At 39.7% G+C, this 18,172-nt stretch overlaps 1 protein-coding gene across 4 annotated transcripts in view; it reads right to left on the bottom strand.

The window, feature by feature from the left end:
* nrg2 (neuregulin 2) overlaps positions 1–18,172 on the bottom strand; it is a 224,051-nt gene that overhangs the window by 60,134 nt on the left and 145,745 nt on the right. For all 4 annotated transcript variants that reach the window (XM_062977888.1, XM_016993081.2, XM_062977889.1 and 1 more), the window contains exon 2: positions 16,814–16,985. In XM_062977888.1, the coding sequence (XP_062833958.1) occupies positions 16,814–16,985 (172 nt within the window). The remainder of the gene's footprint in view (positions 1–16,813; positions 16,986–18,172) is intronic.

Raw genomic sequence — 18,172 nt, 5'->3', positions numbered from 1 at the left:
AGCACTTTGAATTGTGCTCAGTAGCAGACTGGTAGCCAGTTGAGCTGACGCAACAAGGGGGTTGTATGCTCCCTGGACGTTGTTCCAATAAGGAACCTGGCTGCTGCTCATTGGAATACTTGAAGCTTCTGGACAACCTTCAAATGCAATCCTACGTAGAGCACTTTGAAGTAGTCTATTTGAAATGTAACACGAGTATGGACCACCATGGTCAAGTCTGACTTCCTAAGGTATGGGCGCAACTGGCAAACAAGTTTAAATTGTGCAAATGCTCCCCTGGCCACTGCCAAAACCTGAGGTTCCAGGCTCAGCAATGAATCCAGGGGAACTCCCAAGCTGTTGTTATTATTGGGATTGGAACTGAATCAATAAACAAAACAAAGCAGAAGGGCAAGGCAGTGAGATAAGGACAAAATATTCTTAGTTCTCATTTCTACTTTGTATAGTTTGTCATATCCAGTTCACCAAAACAAATTTTCAAATTTATTTCTCTCCACTTAAGAATGCTTCTCTATGGTTGTTGTCTCTCCTCAGTCTTCCCTTTAAGATTTGTATTTTAAAGTACTCCAGTCCTTAGCTATCCTTTCCTGGATAAGCTATAAAAGGCAGAAAACAAGTGGCAGCTGAACCTGTGTCTGGAAATACTTTTCAACACAAAAGGAAATGGTCTGCCTGATACCAGTCTCTCCCCACAACATATGTCTTAGCTCAACACACATGCAGTGGGATGAAAAACGTAGGCAGCTGAGGCCTTTGTTCAAAAACAACAGTTGGTGAAAATACTATCATACAGTAACTGCTTACCCACCCACACCACAAGCATTCCTTTAATATGCAGAAATTTTATAACTTAATTTCTGAAGTGGCACATGCTTTCCACAATTATCAGTTTTTACTCTCCCTCCAAGAAATCAGTGATATGTGCACAGAACAAAAAAGAGGTTTCCTAACCCCTGTATTTGTGGGACAAGTACCAGTTTCACTGATCCACATCCCTAAAACATATGGCTTCTCTAGGCATTTTCCCAGTCCTCCAGCATGCTTCCATGACATGCTCAGGGTGACATCCCAACCTGGCTGGTCACTGACAAGCTGGAATGTGTCCAGAAAAGAGAGATCATAATGGTCAAAGCCAAGCCCTATGAGAAGCAACTTAGTTTGGAGAGGAGAAGGTTGCAATATTTGTATTTAAATGTTTGAAAGGATGTCACGATGAGGAGGGGCAAGCTTGTTTTCTGCTGCTCTGGAGACTTGGACACAGAGAAATGGATTCAAATTGCAGGAAAAGGGATTTCACCTAAACATCAGGAGGAACTAGAGTTTGAAGCAGAATGCACTGCCTCAAAATGTCATAGAGCCTACTTCTCTGGGGATTTGTAAGCAGATGATGGATGGACATATGTTGGAAGCACTTTGATTGTGTATTCCTATATGGCAGGAGGCTGTAGTAGATGGCCCTTGTGGAGTCTTCCAGCTCTATGATTCTATGACTAGTGGAGCATCTGTGGATCCCCATTGATGCCATCAGTATTGATCCCTCCCTCACATCAAGGATGTAAAAATCTTACTTGATGCAGCTTTAACTGCTTGAAGGATAACTCTGATCAAAGTAGGTAGGATGAAAATAATGGTGGCAGTGCATGAACTGGCTTTAGTTGCAACCATTAAGAAAGTCATATCTTCTACTACCATTTTCATCCTATCTACTTTGATCATAGTTATCCTTCCATCTGGTAAAATGCTTTTTCTTTGATTTGCTGTAATTCTACACTTATGACCTCATCCCATTTGCCGCTGGAATCACCATGCATTGTGGGGAATATGGTGGTGCCCATTCGGGGAGGGGGACCCATCACCCCATCATGCCCCGCATCACCTGAGTTTCCCCTTACCTCATCCACCAGCCAGCTTCACCCCATTGATATCTATGCAACACGGGAAGCCTCTCGTGTTGTTGTCACAGTGGCATGCACCAATTCCCAGTCCCTTTTACCATAGAGTTACACCAGAAGTAGCTGTGCATTGTGGGATGGGAGCCAGTGGGCTCTGTGGCAAAAGGGATGGGGAACTGGAATACACCGCCGAATTCAGCCCCGTCTGATGAGGCCGCTAATCTTTTGGAGGAAAACTGCATGGGTCTCAAACTGAATTATCTAAAAATGTCTACACATGTAATTCAAACCAATTAATAATTTTCTAAAATAAAAAATCACACTACTAATAACAACAGCAACTTGTATGGTGTAGTGGTTTGAGTGTTAGATTAGGAGTCCAAAAGACCAGGATCTGAATCCCCTTTCAGCCACAGAAAGCTACTCGATAGCCATGGGCAAGTTACACTCTCTCAGAATTAGTCGGAAAGCAATGGGAAACATCATCTGTAAAATAAATAGTCTAGCAAACCCAATTGTAAGGTCATCATAAATCAGGGTTACCTTGAGAGCACAGAACAATAAATGACAGTGCAACCCCCATATCCACGGGGGGGGGCATGTTTCTAGACACACACACAAATGTACATATCTGAAACCAAGGATAATAGCAAACCCTATATTTTGACTATATTTGGGACAGAGGCATATCATAGAATCACACCTAGAGAAGCCCAGAAACACTTCTGGGGTAGGAATATATTTTGAGTGTGCGTAAGTACAACCATGGATATCAAATATGTGGGATAATGGAAGTTGTACTATGGTAAGAAACACTCAGCCAGATTTTTAAAAAGTACAATGTTCCACTAGGAATGTAAAACTATACCTTAGGAATCTGATACAAATTTCCGTTGTTACGGCATGTGCTAAACATTATTCTTCCCTGATCACTCTGAAAAACTAAGCCCCAAGGCTGCATACAAATGTACTGTGCAATGAAGGCAGTAGTTGCAATCATTCCCTGATCTCTCCTCCCACACCAATAAACCAGGCTTCCTCCTACCTTTGCAATGCTATTGTCAGATGTATCTCTCCTTATGATTTGAATGCTGTTTCAGATATCAATCTTGCCTTATTTTCTTTTTCAGGCAGGCTGCCTGCTCTTTTTTCATTGACTAATGTACAGTCTGTATTATTATTATTATTACTTCAACACTGATTTGAATTTTTAATTTCTAACTTTAAACTAACAAAACGAGCCTTCTTGAGAAGAGAAGCCTGCACAGTCAATGGTGAATTTGTTTTCCAAATAACCACTCCACCAAAATAATGTTGCAAATACATGCAGCCTGATGAAAGAAGCATTATTTTATCAGTGTATATTTCTGTGATTCTATTTTGTTTTTGTACGTCTTCTTTCATGCTTCCAAAGAGATTGGAATGCACAGGGCTTCCGTTCCTCATGAAGCAGAGGAAGGTCTATAACAAAGCTTCTTAAACTTTTCCACTCAGGATCCCTTTTGTCCTGATAAATTTTTATGGGACCCTGAACATAGGGGTATGTAAAATAAGTATAAAATCAAACATTGATAATCAACTAGTAATTGCAAGGCTTGCTAAACAGGCTGATTTTTTTCCTTTTTATGAAGTACAGCTGAAACATCTTCTGTAAACACTGCATAACAGATTTGTGTAAATGTCTAAAACAGCCACCAGCTGATGTTCAGAAAACTTTTACTGTTGTCAAATTTTGGGGACCCCAACATTGAGCTAAGGGAACCCTATTTGGGGTTCACAACCTACAGTTTCAAGAAGCAATCGTCTATGAAACACTGCCAGGATTTGGTAGATGGGGTCAACATTCTGATGCCCATGTAACAAGTTGCAATGCAGAACCATTCACCCAATGGTTATTTGGAGATTCAGGATACGTGCGGGGGGGGGGGGGGGCTTGGATACCATGCAAATACATTAATAAAGAAATACAAAATGTTTGCTTGATAATGAGCCTATATAGAAAATGGCTGTTTTTCAATTGACAGGAGCTTGGGGGGGGGGGGGAGTGAGTGGGGGTGGAGTGAGTGGGGGGAGTTCACAAGAAATCCAGATAAGATTATTTGTCCTTTCCCAACTTGCCCTCTGTCATTAAACCACTGACAGTATTAACTGACAGAGGAATCATTTGCTGCACTGTTGCTCAAATGATCTTGTTGCCATCTCATTCACATTCTATTTAGCACAAGGTAAATTGAGCAAAAGGAAATGCTTTTCTTCCCAGATTTGTTTCCCTTCCGAGCGAGATGGACTTGCCTGTGCCTGTTGTAATTAGTGGCAGAACACGTACTTCACAAGCGTGGAGTTTTCCCCTCTGCTCTTGCAAAAATTCATTGAAAAGGACAACTCCCCTGCCCAGTGGCGCCAAGAAGGTGTGTGAGAGGTTTTGGGGGGAAATAGATAGATGGGAAGGTGAATTATTTGACATACAGGTAATTGTTACTTTTTGCAGCGCAATATACTCAGTTTCAATTAAGGCCCATCTTCACTGAAAACAATAATCTTAAATTCATTTAGCTTGGGAAATGGAAAATAGAGATAGCAATGTAATAAGAACAGAACTAAAGCCTGAAATGACATGAAATCTTCATAAAACCCATCCAGCCTTGAAATATGGTGTCGTTATTTACAACGTCCAATAAAAGAAACTTACAACATTATCATAAAGGCCAACAGAATTGCCACACAATGTGGTGAATCTGGCAGTGCCCGTCTGGAGGCACAGGGAACCCATCACCCTACACCCCGCATCACCCGACTCATCTGCTGCCCCATCCTACGGGGGAGAAGCGTCGGCCATCCAGCTTGCCCCCATTGTTGCTGTTGCAACATGGGAAGCCGCCCATGTTGTCGCCTTGGCAGCATATGCTGGTTCCGCTATAGTTTAGCCAGAGCCCCGCTGGAAGTAGTATTATATCATGGGATGGGAATCAGTGGGCTCCATTGCTAGATTATTGCTGAACACGGTGTATGCCACTGAAACAAGACCTGTCTGATGAAGTCATTAGTCTGGTAAGAATTTATAGCACTATAAGAAAATATAAGTTTCCGAGGGTTTAACTGACAAGCATCCACTATTGGAGTAATAACTAGGTATTAAATATCATTAAATATATTATGTATAATAAACTAGCTGTGCCCGGCCACGCATTGCTGTGGTGGTGTGGCCACGCATTGCTGTGGTGGTGTGGGAAATAAAGTATTGAGGAATTGGTGGTAGTTAAGGTAAAGGGTAAAGGTTTTCCCCTGACATTAAGTTCAGTCGTGTCTGACTCTGGGGGTTGGTGCTCATCTCAATTTCTAAGCCGAAGAGCTGGCGTTGTCCGTAGACTCCTCCAAGGTCATGTGGCATGACTGCATGGAGCGCCGCCACCTTCCCGCTGGAGTAGTACCTATTCACCTACTCTCATTTGCATGTTTTTGAACTTTAGGGTTGGCAGAAGGTGGGGCTAATAGGGGGGGGTCTCTCCGTTCCCTCAATTCAGACCTGTGACCTTTCGGTCCAGAAGTTCAGCAGTTCAGCGCTTTAACACGCTGCACCATCAGAGGATATTACAGTAGAGTCTCACTTATCCAACACTCGCTTATCCAACGTTCTGGATTATCCAACACATTTTTATAGTCAATGTTTTCAATACATTGTGATATTTTTGTGCTAAATTCATAAATACAGTAATTACTACATAGCATTACTGTGTATTGAACTGTTTTTTCTGTCAAATTTGTTGTATAACATGAATGTTTTGGTGCTTAATTTGTAAAATCATAACCTAATTTGATGTTTAATAGGATTTTTCTTAATTTCTCCTTATCATCCAACATATTCGCTTATCCAACGTTCTGCCGGCCCGTTTACGTTGGATAAGCGAGACTCTACTGTATTTCGTAAAGGTTGTGAATATACAATATTTCTGATTTTTTTTTTTTGTCTGTTGGAGGCAAGTACGAATGCTGCAATTAGGGGAAATGATTAGCATGTAATGGCCTTGCAGCTTTAAAGCCTGGCTGTTTCCTCTTCCTCTAATTAGGACTTTATTTTTCTTTTCTTTTTGTTGTATGAACGTAGAGGCATGGATGAGGGGTTGTGCTGCCAAGTTTAGTGTTTCTGGGATGTGTATTTTTGTTGTTTTGTCCTAGGCCGAAATTTCATTACCCTTTTATATATATAGATGAACAATGTAAATTCCAGACAGGCAGTTACAAATCACAATCAAACTGTTGCATTCACATGGTAGGGTATATATATATATATATATATATATATATATATATATATAATCTTATATTTCATGTTGTGAGTAGATTGCATATTTAATAAATACATACATACACATCATTTATCTATTACCACATATCTCCACCCTCTTCCATTCTATATTATCTACTCACTTATCTAATATATCATCATTCTGTTCATTCTTTTTCCCTTCCCTCCCCCTCCCCCCACCCCTACCCCATACCACAATTTCCATTAGAACTTCAACTCTATCCATGAGCTCAACTTTTCCCATCTCTGTACAATATTTACATTGGCTTTGCCTATTTTTATCCAGTCTGTATATCATCCATTTCTCTTTAATTTTCCTCATTTTATCTTCCTTCTTATCCTCACAGGTGTTGTGACAGCTTGAATCTGGGATTGACTCTGATGAGGAAAGAGGGATTCAGGGTCAGAATCTCCCCGAAAGGCCTGTAGCTTTGGAAGATGAGGAACAGAGAGTGCAGGTTCAGTTTCCCACAGGGGGGGTTGGAGTTGATGACCCTAAAACTACTGAAGCCAGTCAGGTGCACACTGACATGGGAACTGAGGGAGGGAGGATAGAAGGTTCCCAGCTTAATAATGAGTCTCAGTGAAATAATGAGCAAGCTGACCTTGATGGGCTGGGCTCCTTAGATAGAGCTGATCATTTGGAATTGAGGGTACAGCGTAGTGTAAGAATTACAAACAGGCGGGGGGAGGTGAGAGGGCAGAGAAATGCTTTCATGTTTTGCAAAGAGTGTTAAAAGGGGTGCGTTCGGGGGAAAGCTGTTGTCAAAGCAACTTTCTCGCTACCAGAGAAGCAAGGTCCAGTTTTCCTGCTGTGCTTTGGATTATATTGCAGCCCATGTATTCATGTTTCTTGGAATTTGTCATGCTCTCCTTGGATGTTGTTTATTCCTTGTAAGCTCTGGACTTATATCTCAAGACTATTTGTAACTGACTTTTGGTGCTTTACTTTTGCTTTTTGAAGAACATTTTACTATCTATCATTAATAAACTAAAAAGACTCAAACCTGCTGTGGAGTTTGTGTGCTAGAGCAAGGTGAATCAAGGCTGAGGTGCAACAACAGGTTACATTTGCAATAATTTCTGATTGGACCCGATCAAACAAATAATTGTTCCAATTTACCATATTCCATTTTTTTGTCTTTCCAACCCCAAGCTATTACTGCCTTCCCTGCAAGAATCATTGCTTTGAATAAATCTTGATATCTTATATTGATTCCTAATGTTCCCATCAACATCAACTCCATGTTTACTTGAAGTGGTATTCTAAATAATTTCTCTATTTTTCTGTTATTTGTCCCCAAAATGTTTTTACCTTTGGACATTCCTACCACATATGACCGTACCATCCTTTGCTTAATCCGCAATCTAGAATCTAATCATTTAGTTGAAACAAATGAAGAATGAAGTCATTTATCTATGAAATTTTTCATAGTGTGGAACAAAGAGTTATGTTTCAATTCAATGATACTCTGCTAGAAGTTTTATTCTATTGCGAGCATCAATACTAGCAATAAACCCACCCTACCACCAGACGAAGACTCTATGTTGTAGTCAAAACCAGTTGTGGACTAGGAGTCTACTCATCCTTCAGGAAGAATTAAGGAAATAAGAAAATTACTACATTGTGAATGCAACTACCATGTATCATACTGTGAATGCAACAGTTTTGTTGTGATTTGGAACTGCCTATTTAAAAGAATTTATTTATTTATTTATTTATTTATTTATTAAACTTATATACCGCTACTCCCAGTTTGGCTCGGAGCGGTTTACAAAAATAGATTAAAACAATACACTTGGCTTTAAAATAACAATAAAAACAATAAAAACAACAATAAAAGCAACAATAAAAGCAGACAATAGCAGACAATGGCCTAGGTTTCTAACTCTCATTATTCTATTCCAGTGAAAAATTATATTGTATGTCAATTGCTTGAAATTAATGAATTGCTGAATCTTTAATCAAAATCGAGCCAAGAAATCACAAGACTAACACCTAAACAGCTACGAAGCAACTAGAGAAGGACACTAAGAGTAAAGATATATTATTAAATTTCAACATCTAAACCATCTACAACATAGTATTTCTGGTTTCTAAGTATTTCTGGTTATGAAAGCTTGACAGTGAACAAAGGTGACAGGAAAAAAATGAACTTATTTGAATTTTGGTGCTGGAGTTCTACAGATAGCATGGATTGCTAAAAAGACCAATGAATGGGCCTTGGAGCAAATCAGGGCTCAACTCTTGCTGGAAGGCAGAATGTCCAAAGTGAGGATGTCATACTTCAGAATTACCAAGCGATGACATTATTCACTAGAAAAGGCAATAATTCTTCGTAAAGTGGAGGAAAGTAGAAAAATAGGGAGACTATGCTACAAGTGGCCTGATTCAGAATGTGCAATATGTGAGAAGATAACCAAGGACTGAGAATCTTGAAGGTTCTTTATTCATAGAGTGGCATGGATAAAAGGTGGCATAATGACAAATAACAACAAATATCAAGCAGTAAAAAGAGAAATAAAAATTCTTTCACAACCAAGTAAAATACAGCAAAAACCACCACGGCTGACATAAACAAAAATATATAGCTATGCTGAGTGTCCAGCATGTTGAAATAATCATGTTAAAACAAGTCATATGAATCATGCTCATATTTCCAACACAGTGAAATCCAATCTGGCTAAGAGAGCAAAAGAGATATGTAGTGAGGTTTTGTGAAATTCTCTTGCCCAGTTCAGTCCGAACTGGGCTCAGATTCAAGAGAAAAAAACAAAAGGAAAAAAATGATGTCTAAGTATTAAAAGCATTAAAAATGATATAAAAAGCATTTCATTCTTATGATGACTGTATAAATGTTTTATGACTATCAGCCAAATTGGGGATTTATTCTCATCTCATTTCAAACACTGCTTTGCACAAGAATTATTACCCTTTCTTATCAAACATTTTCAGTGCAAAGCTTAAGTATTCAGCTCAATTAACTCCATATGAGATTGGGTCCAATATCTTCTAATAATTGGTTTTGTTTAGTGTTCATGCATTTTAAAAACAGAGTCAAACAGGAATCCATCGCTTTATAGTTTCTCATCCTTCTCTCAGTGCAAATGTCACTATGCTGAATGATTAGAACCCATTTTTTCATGTCAAGAGCAACTTGAGAAACTGCAAGTTGCTTCTAGTGTGAGAGAATTGGCCGTCTGTAAGGACGTTGCCCAGGGGACGCCCGAATGTTTGATGTTTTACCATCCTTGTGGGAGGCGTCTCTCATGTCCCTGCATGAAGCTGGAGCTGACAGAGGGAGCTCATTCACGCTCTCCCTGGGTTGGATTCGAACCAGTAACCTTCAGGTCAGCAACCAACCCTATGTCAGCAGTCTTGCCAGCACAAGGGTTTAACCTATTGTGTCACTAGGGACTCATCACAACCCCTTATTTCATATCTATGATTCTATGACACACTTAGAGCCATGCAAATCATACTGAACCAACAATGAATTTTCCCTTGTTCTTGTTAGAGTCAAGGTTACATTTCATTTTCTATGCTAAAAGAAGTGGCACATAACACTATAAATGAGATTAGTGCTCATATTTATGTCGATTTGGATGCGAACAGAAACGGAAACACTGTAGAGGTTTCCAGATGATAACTTAAAGCAAGGTTTACACATATTGGCCTAAATCCTATTATTCCTGACTAGAACTGGACCACTGAATCTTTAGGATTTACCTACATATTGATTCACCATTCAACAATTGACCGAATGGTGTGTTCTAATTGGGACTAACCAAAAGGGTGCAACCTTTTATCTATGGCTAAATTGTCAGTTACATCTGTATTACTGTACATACTCAAGTCTAGGTTGACCTCAAGTTAAGGGCAGGTTTTGAGGTGAAATTTATGGATTTTGATATGACCCATGTATACATTGAGGATCATTACACAGAGAGGAGAAAGCACCAATGCCATCTCAACAGATCAGCCACTTCTGGCTGCTGCTGCATTTACCTACACAGGCATTCAAAAAGCACAGAAGTGGCACCACAGTAGAGAAAGTAGAGACTGGTCAGCTCTTCTTTTAGGTTCTCCTAGGATAGGAGCCCCGGTGGCGACATGTGCTAAAGCACTGAGCTGGAGACTAAAAGGTCCCAGGTTCAAACCCCGGGAGCGGCGGGAGCGGCCACTGTTAGTCCAGCTTCTGCCAACCTAGCAATTTGAAAACATGCCAATGTGAGTAGGTCAATAAGTACCGCTCCGGCGGGAAGGTAATGGTGCTCCATGCAGTCATGCCAGCCACATGACCTTGGAGGTGTCTACGGACAATGCCGGCTCTTTGGCTTAGAAATGGAGATGAGCACCAACCCCCAGAGTCAGTCATGACTGGACTTAACGTCAGGGGAAACCTTTACCTTTACCCTAGGATAGGCTAAATTCTTGCCTTTTGCTACTGTACTAAGAAAAAGGGATGATCCCTCCACAATACTGATACTGATCCATGGAAAAGTTGACCAGCTTTTTGGAGCTGATTTTTTGTGTGTGTGTGTTATACATGAATATATAGGATCTATCAAATGATAACACACAGTAGAAGACATAATGTATAATCCAACATAATAATAATAATAATAATAATAATAATAATAATAATAATAATAATAATAATCTTTATTTATATACCGCCCTATCTCCTCAAGAGACTCAGAGGGGTTTCCAACGTTAAAAAACATACAGTCAGTTAAAATACACCAATTTAAAACATTAGACACAATAACAGATGTGCATAACAAATAATCAAGAAAACACATAATCCACCATTTAAAATCTAATAACAGAACTCCATCAATGAGGCAAAATACAGTGGCCAAGATTTAGTTTTGGAATGGCCAACTATAAAGCGCTAATTGTGCCAGGTATTCCAATACCGGGTGGGCGGGGTGGATAAAAAGCTAAACAAGGGCATAGCTGAAGGGTCTAAGGGCTCTATTCAAAACTTTGCTTAAATCACCAGGTTTTCAGCTCTTTACAGAACGAGAGTAAAGTGGAGACTTGCCTAATCTCTCTAGGGAGTCACCACTGAGAAGGCTCTCTCCCTCGTCCCCACCAACCGTGCCTGAGACGGTGGTGGGAGCGAGAGGAGGGCCTCTCCGGAAGATCCTAACAGAAAAAAAAAGTTGGTGCTGATCCTCTAGCACAGTGGTTCTCAACCTGTGGGTCCCCAGATGTTTTGCCTTCAACTCCCAAAAATCCTAACAGCTGGTAAACTGGCTGGGATTTCTGGGAGTTGTAGGCCAAAACATCTAGGGACCCACAGGTTGAGAATCACTGCTCTAACACAAAGCCTCTCAAAATGTGGGTTGCGACCCCAATTGTGGTCCTCTAATTGAATCTAGGGTCATGAAACATTTGTGTAGCCTGCCACCTAGTGGCTATTTTAAGCATCTATAGAAGAAAAAAGGAAGCATCAACAGAGTATATTCTGCCCCTTGAGGAGGCAAAGCATTCCAATATGGCATGAAAATGTTCTAGGTGCTCTGTATCCTGAAAGATCAAATATTCAACTAAGCTTTAATTCTTTACGTTAAAATAAATAAGCACATCTATCTTATTTGTATGAACATTTGCTTTCATCTTTAATAAACGGTGCAATTATGTATACCAAAGAATTATTTTAAAATAATTTCTTCCTTGCTTAGTTTTCCCCATATACCTCACAACCTCTGAGGATGCCTGCCAAAGATGTGGGCAAAATGTCAGGAGAGAATATTTCTGGAACATGGCTATACTGCCCGGAAAACACACAACAACCCAATTTCTTAATGATTTATTATCTGTTTTATGTATCTATATACCCAGGATCATACAAAAACATCTTGGGTGAAAAGAGTTTTATGAAGCCCTGCTCTAACAGACCAATTATCTCAACAAGTCCAAGTAAGAGCTATCCCAGAGGAGTCATAATTGATCATATCCTATGGAACAGCCTGTAAGATGCCTTGCACAATGGCTTGCAGCTTGGGCAAGAAGAATCAAAGTATTAAGTTTGAAACATAAGGAAGGATGAAACAAATGGAGGCTTCTACAAGCAGTTGAAGCTTTGCACTGCACCAGCAAAATAAACCTATAACCACTCTATAGCATTTGAGGCACACTGCCACAACCCGTGGTACTGTATTTCATTGCATAATAGTCACCATCGCGTAATAGTTGTACCCCCTTTTCTGAGGTCCCATTTTTTGGATTTAAGGATTCCTCGCATAATAGTTGCATCCCCGCCCACGCGCTTGCCCCTTAAAGCAATCCCATAGCAGGTGAAGGCACAAAAGCTTGGCTGGCAGCAACCAAGGAGGACAGCTAACTCTTGCAGGCAGGCATGCAGGCAACTTTGCAGCCAAGGGAAGCCCCATAGTTGCAAATGAAATTACTCATGTAATAGTCACACCCCTATTTTGTGACTATTGTGCAATAAAATATGGTATATCCCTGCCTTCTCCCAAACTTTTTATCTCTTACTTAGTTGTTCTAGTTTTCTTTTTTTCGACAATACAATAATTCAATTTGTTGGAACAGAATAAAGATCTATCTATCCATACATTCCAAGCAGAGAAAACAGAGACAACTATGCTTTCAGAAAGCAATTAATAAATATGCAAGAAAATATGTGACATTAAGTCAGTGTTAAGTTGGAGGTGAACCAACTTCCCCATTCTGTTTCATTATATGCATCTACATTAACCCTTCCCAAGTGAGATGTCGTAATTCCATTCTCAACAAAATTGCAGATGCATACACATTACTTCCAAATGTACTAATAATCAAGGAATCCCACTACAAAAAGTGTAGTTTTGCTGTCCTCCTAACTTGGATGAAAACTTGGAGAACCTGCTATATCAATGGATACTATAACTAGAGATTGCTGCACATTTTAGGTGTGGAAGGTTGCTCATGGAACTAAAATATATGTCTTGTGAATGTGATATAATTTGGAAGTTGTATTATTTTATACTGAACACATTTCTAAGTACAAATCCCTGTGAATCCCCTAGAGATTTTGCTATCTCAATTCCAGAGATTTTGCATCATGGTTTTCTAATATATGAACAGCAGCCAAACTATCGGCTAGAGATTATGTTACTTCACTTGTCTTAGTTAATTTTATAAGATCTGGGTCACTCCAGTATCTTCAGTTTCAAAAAGTGAGGGCAATACAGAATAAATTTATTTGAAGAAGAAGACCAATATCAGTTTTTAAAACAACCTCCAGAGCAATATCTGATCATATGCACTATCTCCCATACTTCAAGCGAATCCGTATATTGTTCATAATAATTTGGGATTACACCTGACAACAATGGAAAAAAACTAGATATCAAGTTGGATCAAATGTAGGTGTATCAATCAACTTGTGAATGCTCATTATCCAAGCTTCCCCCATACATTATGTTGATGGTATGGAGACCTTGCTGAATGGAATAATTTGTTGTAAAATTGTTGCAAAGGGACTCTCCACCACCTACCAAAAATATCTGAGCATGCATTTATACTGTAGAATTAATGCAGTTGAACTTTAGTATCTTTACAAGCTCTTCAGACCTCTCTGCCAAAGAGTGTTGGTGCCCCATTGAAGTACAACTCCCACAATCCCATGGAATTAAGCCATGGCAGTTAAAGTGGTATAAAATTGCATTAATTCTAGTATATCAACAGTGTAATAATAATAATAATAATACTTTATTTATACCCCGCCACCATCTCCCCGTGGGGACTCGGGGCGGCTTACATGGGGCAGAGGCCCAAACAACATAGGACAAAACATAGGCAACATAATCACACTATTAAATGATAAAACAGTAATACAATATATCAATTAAAACAAAAATACAGGATAAAAAATTGCATTTAAAACACATAAATGGTAAAATCATAATAAATACGGGACAGATTATTAAAAACCCTCTGGGGCTAATTAATTAATGACTGTATCTCCAAAGGCCTGCCGAAACATCCAGTGTAGGATGTCCTTTCCAGGAGGTAGAGGCACTACCATAGAGAAGACAGGGTAGAGAATACTGCAGGCCCTCTATCATGTGCATCCAATACTTTAATTGCTAAAACAATATTTTAATTGCTAAAATAAATACATATACTGAATTTTATTTTATTTAAATAAAATATCCAGGGTTTTATATTTATCTGATTCGTCAACATGCTGATTTTTTGAGGGGTTTTTTTGTTTTGTTTTTTTTCCATGTCAGGAGCAATTTAAGAAACTGCAAGTCACTTCCGGTGTGAGAGAATTAGCTGTCTACAAGGACGTTGGCCAGGAAATGCTAGGATGTTTTGATGTTTTACCATCCTTTTGGAAGGCTTCTCTCATGTACCCGCGTGGGGAGCTGGAGCTGACAGAAGGAGCTTATCCACACTCTCCCCAGATTTGAACTGGCAACCTTCAGATCAGCAGTCCTGCTGGCACAAGGGTTTAACCCACTGCGCCACCAGGGGCTCCATTAGGAAGATGCAAAATGGTGAAATAATATGAGTTGCAATGTTGCTATTACCCTTTTCCCATTTACAAGTCTACTTTTAATCTTATATATGTGAGCACTACACAAAGTAGTATTTGTGGATGACTAGTCACTGTCATGCTTACAATTATTTGCTCAGTTTTGAGTTTATAGATTGTAAGTATCTATACACTCAGTGTTGAAAACGATGCTAGTACAGAAATCACAAGACAGTGTAGAGAAGATGATAAAACATAGTTTCTAATTATAGGCAAATTCAGGTATTTTTAAAAGACCATACAACATTTACATTTACATGTTCCAGTGTGCATTTGATAATGATTAGGCTTCTGTCTATGAATGCCCAGTCCAAACTGACCAATACATTGAACTCAGCACTTTACCCCAGCCTTGGCCCTGTAATCTGCTTTTTGCACAGGTCCATGCCCAGTCCTCTCCAATTTCTGATCTTGCCCACCTTACCCCTGGTTCTGGTTACTGAGGTTGTTTTGATTTATTTTATGGTTGTTTTTATATTCTGTTGTTTTTTAAAAAATTAATCAGATTGCTATATTTTTATTATGTTTCTAAATGTGTTTTTAGTTCATAACCTTGTTGTGCTGGGCTTGGTCCCACTTGTAAGTCACCCCGAGCCCCTTCGGGGAGATGGTGGCAGGATATAAAAATAAAGTATTAGTAGTAGTAGTAGTTGCTGTTGTTGTTGATATTATTATTATTATTATTATTATTATTATTATTATTATTATTATTATTATTATTATTATTATAGAGATTGTTAAGGTTGAGTAAAAAGCCCCTAAAATAATTTGCAGAACATTTTGTCAGGTAGCAGCAGTCAACAGAATGTCTGCTAAAAACAAAGTTGTTTCGGAGAATGGAACTGCAGTGCGGGTGAAAAAAGTTCAAAATCAAATATAGCAATGGCTAAAAGCTTGTACTAGTGCTAAAGAAAGGGGACAGTTCACAGTTCTTGAATAGCAAGAACAGATGAAACAAAATTATTTTGCAGGATGTGTTTAAATGTGTGAAACTCTTATGGGCAGGCCCATAGCCAGACTTTTGGTTCGGAAGGGGCTGGGATTTTGGTTCGGGGGGGCAGGGGGGCTGAGTCTGAGAGAGGATTTGCCCTAGTAAACCTTTTGTATCGTTATCCCAATACCCCCATGCATATGGGATATATTGAGCATGGTGATCAGATCATGATATGAATAAACATAACAGTATAAATAATAAATATAAGGCCTTCTTGCGGACCACCCTGAGAATTTTGGGGGGGACGGGGGGGCTGAAGCCCCTCAAGCGCCCGCCCCCCGGCTACATGCCTGCTTATGGGTGTGGATGTGTATATGGATGGATGTTTATTTTTGTTGTGCAGGTACCACTGGCCTTTTTTCTTGGCCACTCCCAATTCTTAAGCTCACACTTTTGCTCACATAGGGTGGTGTCACTAGAATCCAACTGCAAAGCATGATAAGTGAATCAACAATTCAGATTTCACATTTGCACTAATAAATAATGTATGCCATTGTCCTACAATCATAGCTTAATATGTCGATGGTAAGATATTTCCTTTGCTCTGTGGTAAAGTAAGTTTTAGAAAACATATTTTTAAAACAGAAACAAACAATTGTGTGTTTTTGTTCCAGGTTCCATGTTTAGGCAAACATATTCAAGTTAGACAAATACCTAAGGCCAGTCCTGGAACACTGAAGATAGCACCAAAAATTGCACCTGAGCACATTTGTGAAAGCATCTTTCTTATTGTGTTGTCGAAGGCTTTCATGGCCGGGATCACAGGGTTGTTGCATGTCTTTCGGGCTGTGTGGCCATGTCCCAGAAGTATTCCCTCTTGACGTTTTGCCCACATCTATGGCAGGCATCCCCAGAGGCCTCTGAGGATGCCTGCCATAGATGTGGGTGAAACGTCAGGAGAGAATACTTCTGGAACATGGCCACACAGCCCGAAAGACATACAACAACAATCTTTCTTATTACCAACTTTTTCAAAGGGAAAGGGTTTTTTTTTCAATGAAAAGAGATTAAAAACATTTTTTTCGATGTTCTGGAGATACAAAAGTGGCTGTTTTATACTTACTTTCCATTTCCATATTTTATTCTGATATCTTTGCTCTTTTTCAGTTCTTTACCATCTTTGAACCACTTGTAGGAAGGCTGGGGATTTCCTGCACTGGCCTCACATTTCAAAGAAATCTTTGCCCCCAATTCTGCATTTAGGTTCCTCAGTTTCTTGAGTTTTGGAGGGACAGCTGGAAAGAGAAGAAAAAGCAAAGTCAGCTTATTAAAGCCACCAATCTCCTTCAGATGCATTTAGCAGTAGGAATCACAGAAATGACAACAGACCACCACTGGCTTGCTCCTGGCAAAGTCTGCATCTAAAAGACTTCATGGTTGCATCTGTCCCTATGGTGAGAAGCTGACTGCTCATCTAACTAGAAGTCATCCTTACCATATTGGCCATGCATCACGCCAAAGCAGAGAAGAATAGCTACATGACATACTGGGTCACATTAAACTTCTTGCCTACAGCATCAAGAGAAGCTGGCGCTCCCCAGTCAACAACTCTTTCCGTTGAATATTCCTGATGCACATTTGCATGTCAGTATCTCCCTGCTTCCCTCAGGCACAATTGTCAGCACTCATCCGATCCGAGCAGAAGAGACGTGAATGCACATACAAGGGGGAAGCTAAATAGCAATATAAACTCAGGCAAGGGCTTCCTCAGAGGATGCTTTTGCCCTCATTCTGATGCGGCTGCCATGAATTCATTTGCTGCATTATCCCTCTTACCTTTGCTGCTATCGGCAGACATGTCGTTGTTGATTCCACAGCCTATGCTGCTCCAAACGGAAGCATTTGGCTACAGGAAGGGGAGCTGGACTATCTTCCTTTCCGTAAAGCCACAATCGCTGCATTTTTAAATGTTCATGTGCCTATCTATCTGTTCTGAGAATGTACTGTACACTAGCATTTCTGCTGCCAAGAAGGAAAATGCTAAAACACCTCTCTGTAAAGAAAACATTTGGGAATACAGAAGGTCATTCCCCTTTTCGAAATGACATTCTTCCCTTCCAAACAATAGCAATAGCAAAGGAACATTTGCTTGTGCAAAAGGACAGAGAAGCAAGACACAAGAGAGAAGAAAATCCAATGAACAAATCATTGCTCTCCAAAAATCAGCACCCATCAGATGAACAGTACCTCCAGTATCTACTACAGCTGTGACTACTGCTTTTAATAGAGGCTTTAGCAGCAAAGAGAATTGAATCTACTGGGTTTTAGGGACAGAAGTCAAACATAGTAGCTAGTGTGCTGTTGAAGGCTTTCATGGTCGGGATCACAGGGTTGTTGTATGTTTTCCGGGCTGTATGGCCATGTTCCAGAAGTATTCTCTCCTGACATTTCGCCCACATCTATGGCAGGCACCCTCAGAGGT

The sequence above is a fragment of the Anolis carolinensis genome, chromosome 4, assembly GCF_035594765.1.
Source record: "Anolis carolinensis isolate JA03-04 chromosome 4, rAnoCar3.1.pri, whole genome shotgun sequence".
In the NCBI taxonomy this organism is placed as follows: Eukaryota; Metazoa; Chordata; class Lepidosauria; order Squamata; family Dactyloidae; genus Anolis; species Anolis carolinensis.
This window is presented reverse-complemented; position numbering and strand designations above follow the sequence as displayed.